Raw genomic sequence first — 13317 nt, forward strand, 5'->3', positions numbered from 1 at the left:
AGAAGTCAAAGAGAGTCGGGGGAGGGGGGGTGGGTGTTGAACCAGCAAAGGAGTGGGCGATTGATATTCAGTGCTACACAAGAGAAGACCCTCTTACAAGAGCAAAATCGGGGAAGAACAGAATGAGATGTACTGTCAAGCCAGTCGATTAAAGAATCAGTGTCCAATCTCCTGGATTACCCCCCCCCCCCCCCCCCCCCCCCCCCCCCCCCCCCCCCCCCCCCCCCCCCCGACCTGTCACACCAAATCCCCTATTAAATAAGTCAAGAATTGAATTCGTTTTACTTTCCTTTCTGCTAACTGGGTTATTGACTCAAGCGTGCTCAGTGCTTTGTGCCGAGGCTCGCCTTTAAATTGTTTAAAGGGAGAGCTTAAGAACAGCTGATCATGATTAGGAAAGTCATGACATTCAAAGCCGTGGTGTACTTATATATTTTTTTAATTTCAGATGCAGTGCGCCGTGTGATATGGTTTTCCCCCGGCTCTTGTGGGGGTCACATGGTCAGTTCGGATTAGAGATGGTGGTCGAATATCCTCCTAACGTTACAGGGAAACATTTAGCAGCTTCAAGTTTAATGGGCGAGCAGCGTGAACTGCTTGCTCTCATCATATCACATTGGAATGAGTCTTCTGCATGTGTGAGGGAGGAGTGCTGCGGTGTACATCCATCTTTTTTCTCTACTCCTCCCCGCCCCAGATTTAAAACCAGTTTAAGCAACCACTAATGAAAAACATTTAGCTTTTCCAGCATATGGCAAGAGTTTACACAGAGAGTGGAGGGAATTCAGTCACATTCTTTTAAGCAGATGTGCATATGAGCATGATTTATTTTAACAGAGCCACTAGGCTGAGCTGACTCGGGGTAAAAAATAAAGTCCATATTTTATATGGTTAAATATACAGTCTAAATTCTCCATTCTAAGTGCCACCCCATGTCCCCCTTCTAGCCCCGCCCCTGTGCAGCCGTAAGAATGATGTTAGAAAAAGGCCAGAATAACCCTTTGGCAGTTTGACCTCTTCTTACCCGAGAGGCCGGCATTGTTGACAGGACCCTGGTGGGGGATGGGTAAACAAACGAGCCACGTGGAAAAAAAAACTCCAGGCAACTAACAAGTTAAACAAAAAAAAAACAGAAAACCTTCAGTTGCTCATTATAAATTAGCATGCAATACAGACTTCTTGAGTAAGACGAATCTTGTTAAATATAAAAATAGAGCAACTTGATTTCAAGAATAGTTGATTCAGTGTTGTTGGCGCGGCAAGTCTAAATCTGGAATAATCCCTCTACACTTATCTTTTAATCTTTGTTCATTTCTCTGAACTGTGCTGCATAAATAACAACATCCCGCTTGTCTTGCTGAGCTTAAAGTCAGCACAAGTGTACAAGGTGGACTTTTTTCCATCATTTAAAATCCCAGAGAGGATTGGCCATTTGTTTTTATCTGCTTTATTGCCCTGGGAGTCAGGTATAGAGCGATGGCTTGATCGTTTCTGCCTGTGGCCTTGTGGAACAAGCCTTTACCAGAGAACTCTGATGTTGAGTGTATTTTACTTGCCTTTGCTTCACTGGTGCCCGAAATCTCTAATGTGGCAGATAGACTCTCGCCACTGATAGATTTGTGTCCCTCGGGACGGGTTTGTATCACTGTTGGCTGTCAGCGCATACATTATGCCGTTTAAGCAAGAATGATCACTGCTATTAACAACAAAGCAGGCCCAATTGAATAATTTAACGCAGTGGGTAGAGGCAGTGGCTCGTTGCTAATAAAAGAAGGGAGCAGAGAATTGATCAAACAGCCAGCTGTAACCCAGCTTTGGGAATATTTTCAATAAAATTAGATCAGAGTGATTAGCTTGGGTGATCTGTTCCAGTCCGGTGCCAACGACGTACATCACTCTCCCACTGAGATTCTCACTGTGGACACCTTGATTCAACTTCAATGCTTGCAACGGAAAATCTATATTTTCCGTAACAGATGGAACTACTGGAAATCCTAGAAAGTTCACCTCCGTCTGTACACGTTTTTTTTTTACTTGCCTGCATAAGATAAAATACGTATTATCTCTTCCATTAGGCCTGCTTATACAGTAAAATAAAATAAAATAAAAGTATGGATACACTTTCTCATGGGTACTGTGGTCTTCATCTATTTTAGATTCATCTCATGCTTCCCTTGAAAGATATTTCATGGATTCGTTGGCTCTGACTCCCTCTAGAGGGAGTAAGAAACAAGAACAGAAGATTAACAACAACGTGCCTTCTCCTATAAACAATCCCATTTGTTTTAATACGGGGCTGCACAACTAATCTGGAAAAGTGCAATATCCAAATTGCAGGCGGGCGCAATGTTTGTCAAAGGCAAAATATGTGTCAAACAATTCTGAATAAAGTCTTGTGGTGCTGCAGAGATGTCCTGGACTACAAATCCCATCCTACAGACTACAGAAAAAAACCTTTGTTTGGTACATCTACTTGCAAATATCACACTATAATTGTTTTAATATTTTTGATTGTAATTTTTTTGATGAAGAATATTGATACAAAAATGACAATACATTCAATACAATACATTCCCTTCTATATCGTGAACCAATCAAAATAACCCCAGTTACATACAGTAGGGCTCGAAAGTTTGGGCACCCCAGGTACAAATATGTTTTAACGTGCATAAAGAAGCCAAGAAAAGATGGAAAAAAAAATCTCCAAAAGGCATCAGATTAGACATTTGTATAATATGCCACAAAAAGTTTGATTTTATTTCCATCATTAACACTTTCAAAATAACAGAAAACTAAAAAATGGCGTCTGTAAAATCTTTTCTTGGCTTCTTTATGCACATTGATAAAAAAAATTTGCCTGGGGTGCCCAAACCTTTGAGCCCCACTGTATAATCCACATTGTGCAGCCCTAGTTTAAAATATACACTTTTGAATTCCTAGCTTACACAAAAAGTTCCCATTTGTGATTCAGACGGAAAACATGCATCCCATCTGAGATGGCCACGCTTAGAGAACAAGAAGAAGTCAGTGATAGGAGGGTGATGAACTGTACATCTAAAGGTGTTTGTTTCCAACACCACACCATAGTCAATTCTACTTACTGTGTCATGTTCTGTTGTCAGCTGTTGTCGGAGGTTAGACATCATTATGAGCATTGCATGATGTAACAGTTCTATAAGGACACATTTATTAGAGACAGAAACACATCCTCAGCTATCAGTAGGATTTATCACTTACTTGAGATCATGATGCTATTTCTGGCAAAGTATCTTGGAATAACATTCTTTTAATCAAGATCGTCTTTTTATTAAGTTCATGGTTATGTTACTTGAGGATTGATCACAGAGAAGGGATCCTCCCTTTGACATTCTACTTATTTAGTCCAGGCCTTTTAATATCATGTTTTTAACTCCGGAAGGTTTGGAATGAGAGCCATCAATCCGTTAAGAAGATCAGAGGGGCTTTGAATTAACTGTATCTCTTGGAAAGTAGTGAAATGCCAACACAAATTGAATAGTGCAAAGCCAAATTTGTTGATAATAGTGGCAAGGCTCATTTTTTTTTATTTTTTAGAAATTGTTAGAAGCTTAATCATTCTGTTCTTGTTTAGTTTCATTTGAGTTGGTCTATTTAGTGCACACACACACACACACACACACACACACACACACACACACACACACAATACACATTTTGGTTTACACTAAATTCATACATACTGCTGTAAAAAACAAATCTCGACTCATTATACAGAGTCAAGTAACACTAACACGTCTATGTGACATGTTAGTGTTACTATAATATCTGAAAGGGGAGACTTGAAGTGATACAGTCCCAAAAGGAAAGAGAAAAAAAGTGTGTGCACACATTTTCCTTCCCCACCCCAAGCAAATTGTCCCAATGTACCCAAGAGGTCTTTGGTGCCTTAAACCTCCTTTTTACTGAGACTGCTGTGACATATGCATCGCTGTGTGGCTTGCTGTGCAGTCAGGAGGACCTTTTCCCACTTTCCCAAACATGTTGTGCATTTCCATCTTTGGCCACAAGAGGCCGCTGTGTACCTCTCTTGTCAAATTGTGGCTGAAACAACACTGCATTTAGCTGTTTCATGTAGTCTGCTGTCTGAGCTCACAACTCTAGATAGAGCAAAGGTACAGGGCTTGACAGTTCTAGTTAAAAAACAGAAACAAGGGAAGAGGGAGGGAAGATAAAGACTATAGTCTTAAACAACAGAAACTGACAGTGAATGTGTCTGTTTGCACACATTGTGCTGTATATTGTATTATACATATGCGGGTAAACTTAATTTATTAGCCCCTTAAAAACAACACTGTTGATCCAAAGTAATGGGCATAACACCACAGAAAGAAGTTGTGTTCCAAGGTTAAGTTATCAATGGATTTATATAATCTAGGATAATTATGGACCTTTACATGACTACATGGACCCCGCTAAACGTTACAGGTTACGTTACTGGTTTAAGTCTAACATACAGTATACTGTATGTTAGACTTAAACCAGTATATTTGAGTCTCTATAGCCCTGGTTATGCAGTACATGAGCTCATCTCAGGGAATTTGATGGAAGTATTTTATTAACATAATGTGCCAGCTCAGTTAAAAAAACAGATTTTTGCAAACAATAGCTTGGGGGTTTGTGTTCTAATAAATGACATCATTTGTCATTTGAATTCCATAATTACAATATAGTTCCATTCACTAATACACATTCCATCTTATTATTTATATAGTACACAAGAGCTCAATGTCTGACTTGGCCCGACAGAAAAGGATGCCACCCTGGATCCACCGTTGTGTTGTTGTTATATGTGTATGGCTGCGGAGCAACAAACCCTCCCATTAAACTAAATCCCAAATGAATGTGACTATAAATACACACAGCAGATCAAGTATCCAAAGGGGGGAGCTCTACATCCACGTCCTGAGCACAATGAGCGTGGTATCTCACCTGTTTGTTTACCACTTTAAGCTTCATTATATATATATAATAGCTCTGTTCTGTAAAACTGTAAAGTCCTTCTGTAACGTGTTCCATTCCTCACCCAGAGTGCCACATCTGTCACCAAGAACATGTTGAGATCACTGGCTCCTGCCTGGAGACTGCTCAAGACCTATAACCAATAGAAACGAATAACAAAAACACAGAGAAAGTTGGAGAGAAGTAGGAGAACTGGAGCGTTGATGAGATGTGCTGTAAAATGTTGGGTTTCTGTTAATGGGCTTTTTGGGTGGCTGTTTTTCTACTTTAAAGTAAATTAATGGTTCCAATTCTGGTCTCGCACACTGACCTAACTCAGCTCACCCTTTTCTCTTTTTCCCATAAATCTCTCTGACCAAAGTATTCCACCACAACGGCACAGCCTTGATCCTCTTCTGTGTAGGGTGACAGGAGGGAGATAAAAAAAAAGAAGTCCCAAACAAAAAACTAGTTGCCATGGCACACCAAAACAAACTCTCCCGCGTGAGACAGTTGCCTGGTTCTCTGCCTGCGCGGCTATTCTTTAGTAGCAATGACACAGCAAGGGTCAACCTATTATAAACACGGACCAAGGGAAGCAAATGCAATTGCCTAATAAACACAAGCAGAGGCACGTCTGCAGGCACTGTCTCATGAGACATCGTCGCTTCCTGTCTGAACGGAGAGCAAATGGAAAGTCTTTTTCTTTCTCCTGCACACTGTGCTCTAGCTCTCTCTATCTGTCACCTCCCATGTCCTTCTGATGTTTCCATTACAAGAGTGATATTTTAGTTTTATTCCGGTGTAGTCTTCCAAGTAGGGAGCTGGGTCGGCATTATTCAAAGAGCTTCCAGTGCTACTGTTACCAGCTACAGTTGTTCTTCCCCCTTCAGCAATTTCATTTTCAGAGATTTGTAGAGCGTGCTCATGAGACTGTTTTAGACCTCACAGCTGTAGGATACAGTCTGCTGATAAGGTTGGATGGGCTAGGCATGATTTATGATCTTAAGAGGTGTTTGGATGGTGACCTTGTCAAAACCGAGTCTCCAATGTTTTCATTGACCTGTTTCCTGTATAAATGTTCTTTTTAACTCCCCAATTGTAATTACCCCAAATAACATGATTGATAGCACACAACGCTCTTTGGCAAGTACAAATCTCTACTTTCATTCATTTTGGGGTGTCGTATTCAGTTTTATAGCATTTGAAAAGAAAATTTGAAGTGGTTTTGAAATAGTATTGATTCATTTCTGCTTTTCTAACTCAATAAGTTAGTGTTACGTAGTGTTATAAATGTCAGAAAAGTGACAAACATTGGGGAAAAAAAGCATCCAAAGTGATAAAAAATGGACAAAAACCTAAGAAAAAGTTAAAAACATCTATAAAAAGCCTCAACAAAAGTGTTGATTTTCAATTCTGACGGGAAGACAACACAAGGTTTAAGGGTAGAGCTCTGGTGTTTCCTTTAAAATAGAGTGGCTCGCCTATATAGCATGTTCCCGGAGGTAAATATGGAAGGAGTTCATGCCTCATACTGGATGTTATATAGGTGTGGAGCTCACCAGGTCACACATGCATGTGCGTGAGCTTAGATACAGTGTGTGCACCGTATCTCTAGCATCCTATCTATAGACACCCTTGAGGGTGCAAAGCTAGTCTTTATTTTAATGTTGTTCCCTTCGGATGCAATTTCCTACAGATGGACCTTATACTGTGGGAATAACAGCGTGTAATGGGAGGTGAAATCCAAGTCTTTGTCATCGCCATACAGGGCAACGATAGCTGCATAGCTTTACTGGGTGGGGGCTCTGGAGTAGGGCTAGGATATATATCGATGTTGTATCGTTATTGCGATATGAGACTAGATTTTGGGTATTTTGTAATATTGTAATAGTGTTGTCTTAACTGGTTTACAGGCTGCATTACAGTAAAGTGATGCCATTTTCTGAACTAGACTGTTCTAGCTGATTGTATTATTTACCTGTTATTAAATCATTTCTGAAGACTATTTATCTAAAATCTCATTGTGTAAATGACATTTTGTGAAACCACCAACAGTCAACCATACAATATTGTCGCAATATTGACGAGGTATCGAAGTATTTGGTCAAGAATATCGTGATATTTGGTTTTCTCTATATCGCCCAGCCATACTCTAGAGGACAGATTTATAGCATCACGCAAAGTAATATATAAATGTATCTGATCGGATTTAAAGATTGAGGTAAATCAAAGCCTGGGTACATACTGTACATGTAAGCCAAAACTATGTTAGATTTTTCTGGCAAGATTTCTTAAATATAGTGTGTGTTTCAAGCACTGAGAATGCTTTGAAGTATCTGGAATCGGATGGGCAGCGGGAGTGATGTGAAATGGAATTTCTGAGGCACTGTATCTAATTTAATCTAGCAAGATTTACCTTTTGGCATACTGTATATGAATTGAGGGTTATAAGCATGCAGGGGAATAAGCTGCATGTAAACAGGGTCAGTAAGTTTATGCACATATCCTTTACAGCACATTTAAATGTGTACCATATATATTCTTCCAGCGTGTTTATAACATTTCATAATTTGTCACTTAATTTGTCACTTAATACCATGCCATAATCACTATCTATCTTACCTCTAAAGAGTAGTGAGTTAAAATGGCAGACAGCCTGCTCCTCTTTAGGGACAGATAATTATACATAAACACAGTGGCTGTGCGGAGTATTTAACCTTAAAAAGAGTTCATAAAAAGCTGTCCTCATAAGTGGAGTGTGCTCTTCAGAGTGCAGCACATAAATGAGGACATATTTGGCGTCCAGTTTGACACAGTCCAGCACTATTGAGTTACTAACCCGCCCCTTGTCGTGACACTATGCTCCTGGCATCAGTTATCACCGGCTTTGCTAAAAAGCCTCTGCCGCTTCATCTGTCTTACCTGTGAAGTACAAAGCCTAGTTTCCATCTACCGCATCTAATTGAGACAGCAGGTCGTGCCATGATAGAGTGAGGCCATTAACTGTTGGGAGAAAAAAAGGTGCTCATGTTTACTGTGTTTACTGTGTAACCATAGAAATTGGATGAATGTGATTCCATGATTGAGATCACTTCATGGTAAAACCACATGGCTCCATAGTCAGACACCTTAATTTTTTGAACTCTGGGACCTTAAACATGTTAACGCCATTAATAATGAACTGATCAGACATTTTGGGACTGTGCTTGCTTAATATCCTCTGAAAAATCTTCTGTAAGGAATGTCAGCATTTGATGTCAGTAAGTGTATTGGCTCCTAGGTCATTTGTTGATCCACCTGCACCTCTCCCTTTGTGTACTTGGTAATGAGATTTTACTGCGCGCTGTGTGCAGGGTGGCCATTTTAGACCAGCCAAAGTCACTGAGAAGTTTCTATAGTGCAGCCCAGGATGATCGTCATTTGTGGGTCATGAAAAAATGTTTCCTGTCAGGGAAATATCTTTGTTTCAGTATTGATGCATTAGCATTAGCATATGCGTTAGCCAGATGGCTCTGCTTGTCCGGTAAGGTAGACAAAATGATAGTCTCAGAGAGTCAAGTGGGCCAAACAGATGCTAATGATAACATGATAGAACAACACGTCTGTGTATTGTTGAGTTCTGTGATGTGTCATTCATTGTCAGTTATTATTTTGTCGATGTCCAGTGAAAACCAATTGGTCCCCAATTTTGGTAAATTTGCATTTACTTTTAGAAAAACTGAATGTTTAAGAGCGCTTTCAGAACAAACGTGCAAGAACAAATGGTCGGTGTTCTGTAGATTGCAAAACAAAAACCAGTCAATCTTACAAATCAGCTAGTAAGCATCATGTCAACTTCAACAGAAAGTTGTCTTGAATCCTGGTAGGATCAGAGTTTAGAATAACATGACTGTGAGACTTCAGAGATGCTTTAACGTTTTCAGAGCCATAACTTCTGGCTCTTGTCAATGACAGAATCACACTGAATGCTGTTTGTGCATGTTTTCTGTGAGAGCCCTTCGTAAGCTAAATAAACCATTTAAAGGTCCTTTAATGTGCTATTTTTCAGGTTCTTACTTGCATTTTGGGTTTCTAGTAGAATATGTTTACATGTTTTAATGTGAAAAAAATCATTACTTTTCTCTTACTGTCTGTCTGAACAAACCTGTATTCACCTTCTGTCTGAAAAGCTTTGTTTTAGTGCATGTCTCCGTAAGGCCCAGTCCCAAAAACAGCTGTGTTTCCAGGTCTTCCACATCTGCGCTGTTGGACTCTTTGCACCGTCATTGAAGCCGGGACATGACTGTGACACCCATGTGGGGACACTATCTACCCACTGTCTAATATAGGATAGTTGTGACATCACAACCGTACGGATGTCCTGTTTGCTCGTTTCCTGGAAGTTGAATTCCTCTCCAATAGTTATTATATACTCTGAATGTAGGAAAATTTGTGAATTTTTAAGTAGTCCCAAAACTTAAAGTCTAGAGCCCAGTCCAAACCAAAGATTCACGAGACGAGACAAAACTGTTTTTAAACGTTCCAGGAAAAAGTTGCAGCGGTCTGACCCGGCCCGTATTAGCTCAACTCAAGCCAGGTGATGACTCAGCTGTTCAAGTCACCAGTTACTGGTTTAAGAACATGTGGACCTCACCTTTTAAGAAATTCCTGGGGGTCCCTATACCACACTTTGAGAACCATAGCTGTAGACCACTAATGTTACTGACCTCAATCAGGCTGCTACCCTCAGAATCAGCTGCCCTGCCTTCTCTTTCTCTCTCTCGCTCGCAAAATATATTCCAGTGTCCATCTGCTGAATGTATTGTAGGCTACCGTTGCTATTGTACCGTTAAACGCAAAGGTAGCCTACAATAGCATTAACAGAGACACTATGAAATTGAGTTTTTAGTGACAACATTCTGTGGGGACTGAATGTTTTTATTACTATAGAAATAGCACGCTGTATTAATGGAAAATAGTAGAGAACTTCGGATAGCTAACTAGGTTAGTTCTTGTATTTCATTCATTCACTCTAGTTAGATAGCTAGACTATTGTTTACCATAGACAGCTAAAATCTCCCTTTTATCTTTACCTTAAGTAAACATAGCTAAAGTTAAGCATGTAAAAGTCACTCACTCACAGCAAGTTCAGACCAAAGATTCGCGACATGCTGAATCCTGCAGCTACTTGCAACGCAGTTTACACCAATGAGACGAGACAAGACGGTGTATCATCTTCATATTCATCAACTCTTTCAACTTTTCTGACTTTTTGTAGCTGGATATATTATTTGTTGTTTCTAAATATGAATGTGGACAACATCAGCGATGGTAGTGCAATGCAAAAATGTTTTATTTCTCTGATGTATTGCTTTGTTTTAATGCCGGCAGCCGCTCTCTCTTTCTCTTCAGTCACTCTCTACCTCGCCTGTCCACATACCGGTAGGTTGAGCCTCCATCTCTGCCTTTTCCACCAGCTGTGAAATATAAATAAAACATTATGTTATTATTTGGTGGAGCTTAGGAACATTTTGAGGTAGCTTCCGCACCCCTAAAATAGGCCTAACTACGTCCCTGGGTTTCACATAATAAATCATCAGGCATCTGTACAAACAGAGAGGTGGTGAAAGGTGGATAGAGAGTCCAGAGAGGCAGACACTGTTTCCTTTTCCCCCTCTCTTCCTTGATTTCCATTTTTTCCTTCCTCTTTGCTCACTCTGTATCCCCATGTCTTCTACCTTCTTGATTTAGGTCTGTTTTTCAATTTCCCTGCCAACCCATACATGCACTGCTCATGTCTTATTTCTATGGTCTAAATCCTGCTGTTTTGGGAAACTGCTAGGGATATTTGATTCTGTGGCTCTGAGTCATTTGATCTGTATTCTCTGTTAGGTCTTGCATGCAGCTTGGAGTCCCAGTGGGCAAAGAACAAATGAATTAATTCCAGTGCTGTATCCAGCTGAAATAAAACACACCCAGGAGATCCTACAAAATAACAACTGTTAAAAGAAAACAACCAAAAAAAGTATCTTGAGCAACACTGTAGGAAATGTGCTTACATAATCACTTTCTTGCCAAGAGTTAAGTTGTTTTCACATATGAACTCTGGACAATGTCAGATGAATCATGTCCTGATTTCCCCTCTCACACAACAGTAGATTGTCAGTGTCTTATGTGCTCTCTCCTACTGGAAATACTCCGTATGGTAGACGGGGAAGGGGGGGGGGGGGGGGGGGGGGGGGGGGGGGGGGGGGGGGGGGGGGGGGGGGGGGGGGTACTAGGAAGCTGGCAGGGTGAAGAGCATTTAATGTCCGATCCTGATTCGGGTTTTTGTGTTCTCACATACGGCTCAGTCAGGTAATGTCTGGATAACTTCAGGTTTGCAGTGAATGTGTGAAAGGGACTTTAGATGAGAGGATTGATACCTCTCTCCCAAAGAGTGGTATCAATCTTCTCACCTGACTCTGCAATAAAGCAAACAAGAGTATTTGGCAAAAATAACATTCCTTTAATCTTATTACAAATACTGTCTGAATGCCATGGGACCACAACATGCTGTTTTCAAGCTTAGCAAGGTCTAAAGTGGACCTCAAGATTTCATAGACATGAAAACATAAGTAATGAAGCAGGCATAAATTATTTTAACATATTGTGTGTGTGTGTGTGTGTGTGTGTGTGTGTGTGTGTGTGATTGTGATTGTGTGTGTGTGTTAAGCATAAAACGGTGGAGCCTGACGTCGAGAGCAGTGACGTCGTCCTTTGAGTGGAGCAAGGGGAGTTTTTGGGAGACCACTGCAAGTGAAACTCCTTCCGAGGCTGGGATGTAATCTGAAGCCAAGAAGAAGTGAGAGAGAGAGAGAGAGAGAGAGAGAGAGAGAGAAACTTAGAGAAAAAAAGAAAGAGAGAGAGACAGAGGGAAGGGGGAGGGAAAGACTGAAGGGCCAAGAGAAGGTGATGTCAGCTGAGTTCAGAAAGTAAACAGAGTTCCAGACTGCAGCATGCTGTCTGCGGGACAGGGACTGCAACTGGGGCAAACCCATGGGGTCACCCACACAACCCCCTGGATCAGCACCTTTATCTCTTGCACAGAGGGCTGGTTCCTCTTCATCTCCCTCTTCATATCCTTACATCAAGTGACAGCCTGGCCGTACGGTAAGAGACTTTAACGTCACTGCTCTTCTTTCTCTCCCTCTCTCAATGTTTGGCGCGACCTCTCGGTTTAAGTTCTTTGTTCTCCGAATACCGGCATCAGCAATTCTCTCCATCCTCTCTTCCCGTCTGTCCTTAAAGAGCACAACAGTGGTCACCATGCTTGTAAAAGAAGACCAACAGAGAGACATTGATGTAAAATCCAGCTTTTTACAAACGTTGCGAAGTAAGCCAGCACAGACAGGTTTTTGCAATCTTAAACTTTATAACTCTTGTTCAGAAGTAGAGTGAGGGATCGTCATGTGTGGGTTTGTTATTGTAATGTCCCATTAAAAAAAAAAGGCTCTGTGATCTTCATACTCCAGATTTCTTTGTGTGAAATGAAAGTGGGATTGTTTTTCTGCCCTTAAATAAAAGTAGTTGGATGTGGCAACACATTCCTTGAGGTAAAGTGAAGCGGTTGGAGTCCTAATAGGGGTGTTGAATCTTGGCACTTGTTCCCTTTTGTGTGAGAACTACTCTTTAAATGCTAAAGTGTGCTCTCCCTGAGATTGCCCCTGCCAGTTTACCCCGGGTGACCACTTGAACTGCTGCAGGAAGACATGAGTCACATTTGAGTCAATCACGCTGGCTGTGGTAATGTGTATACCTTAGAGTCCTTACCGAACTTCTGCCCTCTGATTTATTGTCGCAAGGTTACTAGGCAATATAACAATACCTTCAATTTGTAATGTTGGTGAATGTGGCAAAGGGTTGGGCAGAGGGCAGCTTTTTTATTAAGCTGCAGTGAATTAGAGCGAGCTCTCTGGCAGAATTTCCTACTTATGTTGTTGTCAGCTGAGTCACTCAGCTTGTTTCATAATGCACACATTATCAGCTGATGATATATTCTGTTGAGCAATCTGAAATAGTTTCTTTTTCTCAAAGCAGAGTAGAGGTGTTAACATGCAAATCCTGTCTTTGTGGACATGTCTGTTTACGTGTGTGTGTGCACGCCTGTGAGGGTGTCTATTTGTGCGTGTTTTGACATCTCTACTGATGCATTTTTGATCTCTGGAAGGCTTCCTGTTTAGGATCTTCCACCCACCTGAATCCTAAGCTGTGCTGTAATTCTGCTACACTCTGCTTATAGTGTGTTTAGCTAAAATCCACAAGGAAGTTGTCAGAGCTACTGGGTAGTGTGCTGTAGGAAACAAAGACCAAGGTTGG

General features: G+C 40.9%; 1 protein-coding gene across 2 annotated transcripts in view; it reads left to right on the forward strand.

Annotated features, from left to right (window-relative positions):
• The window catches only part of pamr1 (peptidase domain containing associated with muscle regeneration 1), a 71441-nt gene that overhangs the window by 33353 nt on the left and 24771 nt on the right, over positions 1–13317 (forward strand). Inside the window, exon 1 of one of the 2 annotated variants that reach the window (XM_034878706.1) lies at positions 11856–12111. The exons of the other annotated variant lie outside the window; for it this stretch is intronic. Within the exon in view, the coding sequence (XP_034734597.1) occupies positions 11958–12111 (154 nt within the window). The 5' untranslated portion in view covers positions 11856–11957. Of the gene's footprint in view, positions 1–11855; positions 12112–13317 lie in introns of those variants that run through there. 2 annotated transcript variants of the gene reach the window in all.

Source organism: Etheostoma cragini, chromosome 8 (assembly GCF_013103735.1).
Source record: "Etheostoma cragini isolate CJK2018 chromosome 8, CSU_Ecrag_1.0, whole genome shotgun sequence".
Lineage (NCBI taxonomy): Eukaryota > Metazoa > Chordata > Actinopteri > Perciformes > Percidae > Etheostoma > Etheostoma cragini.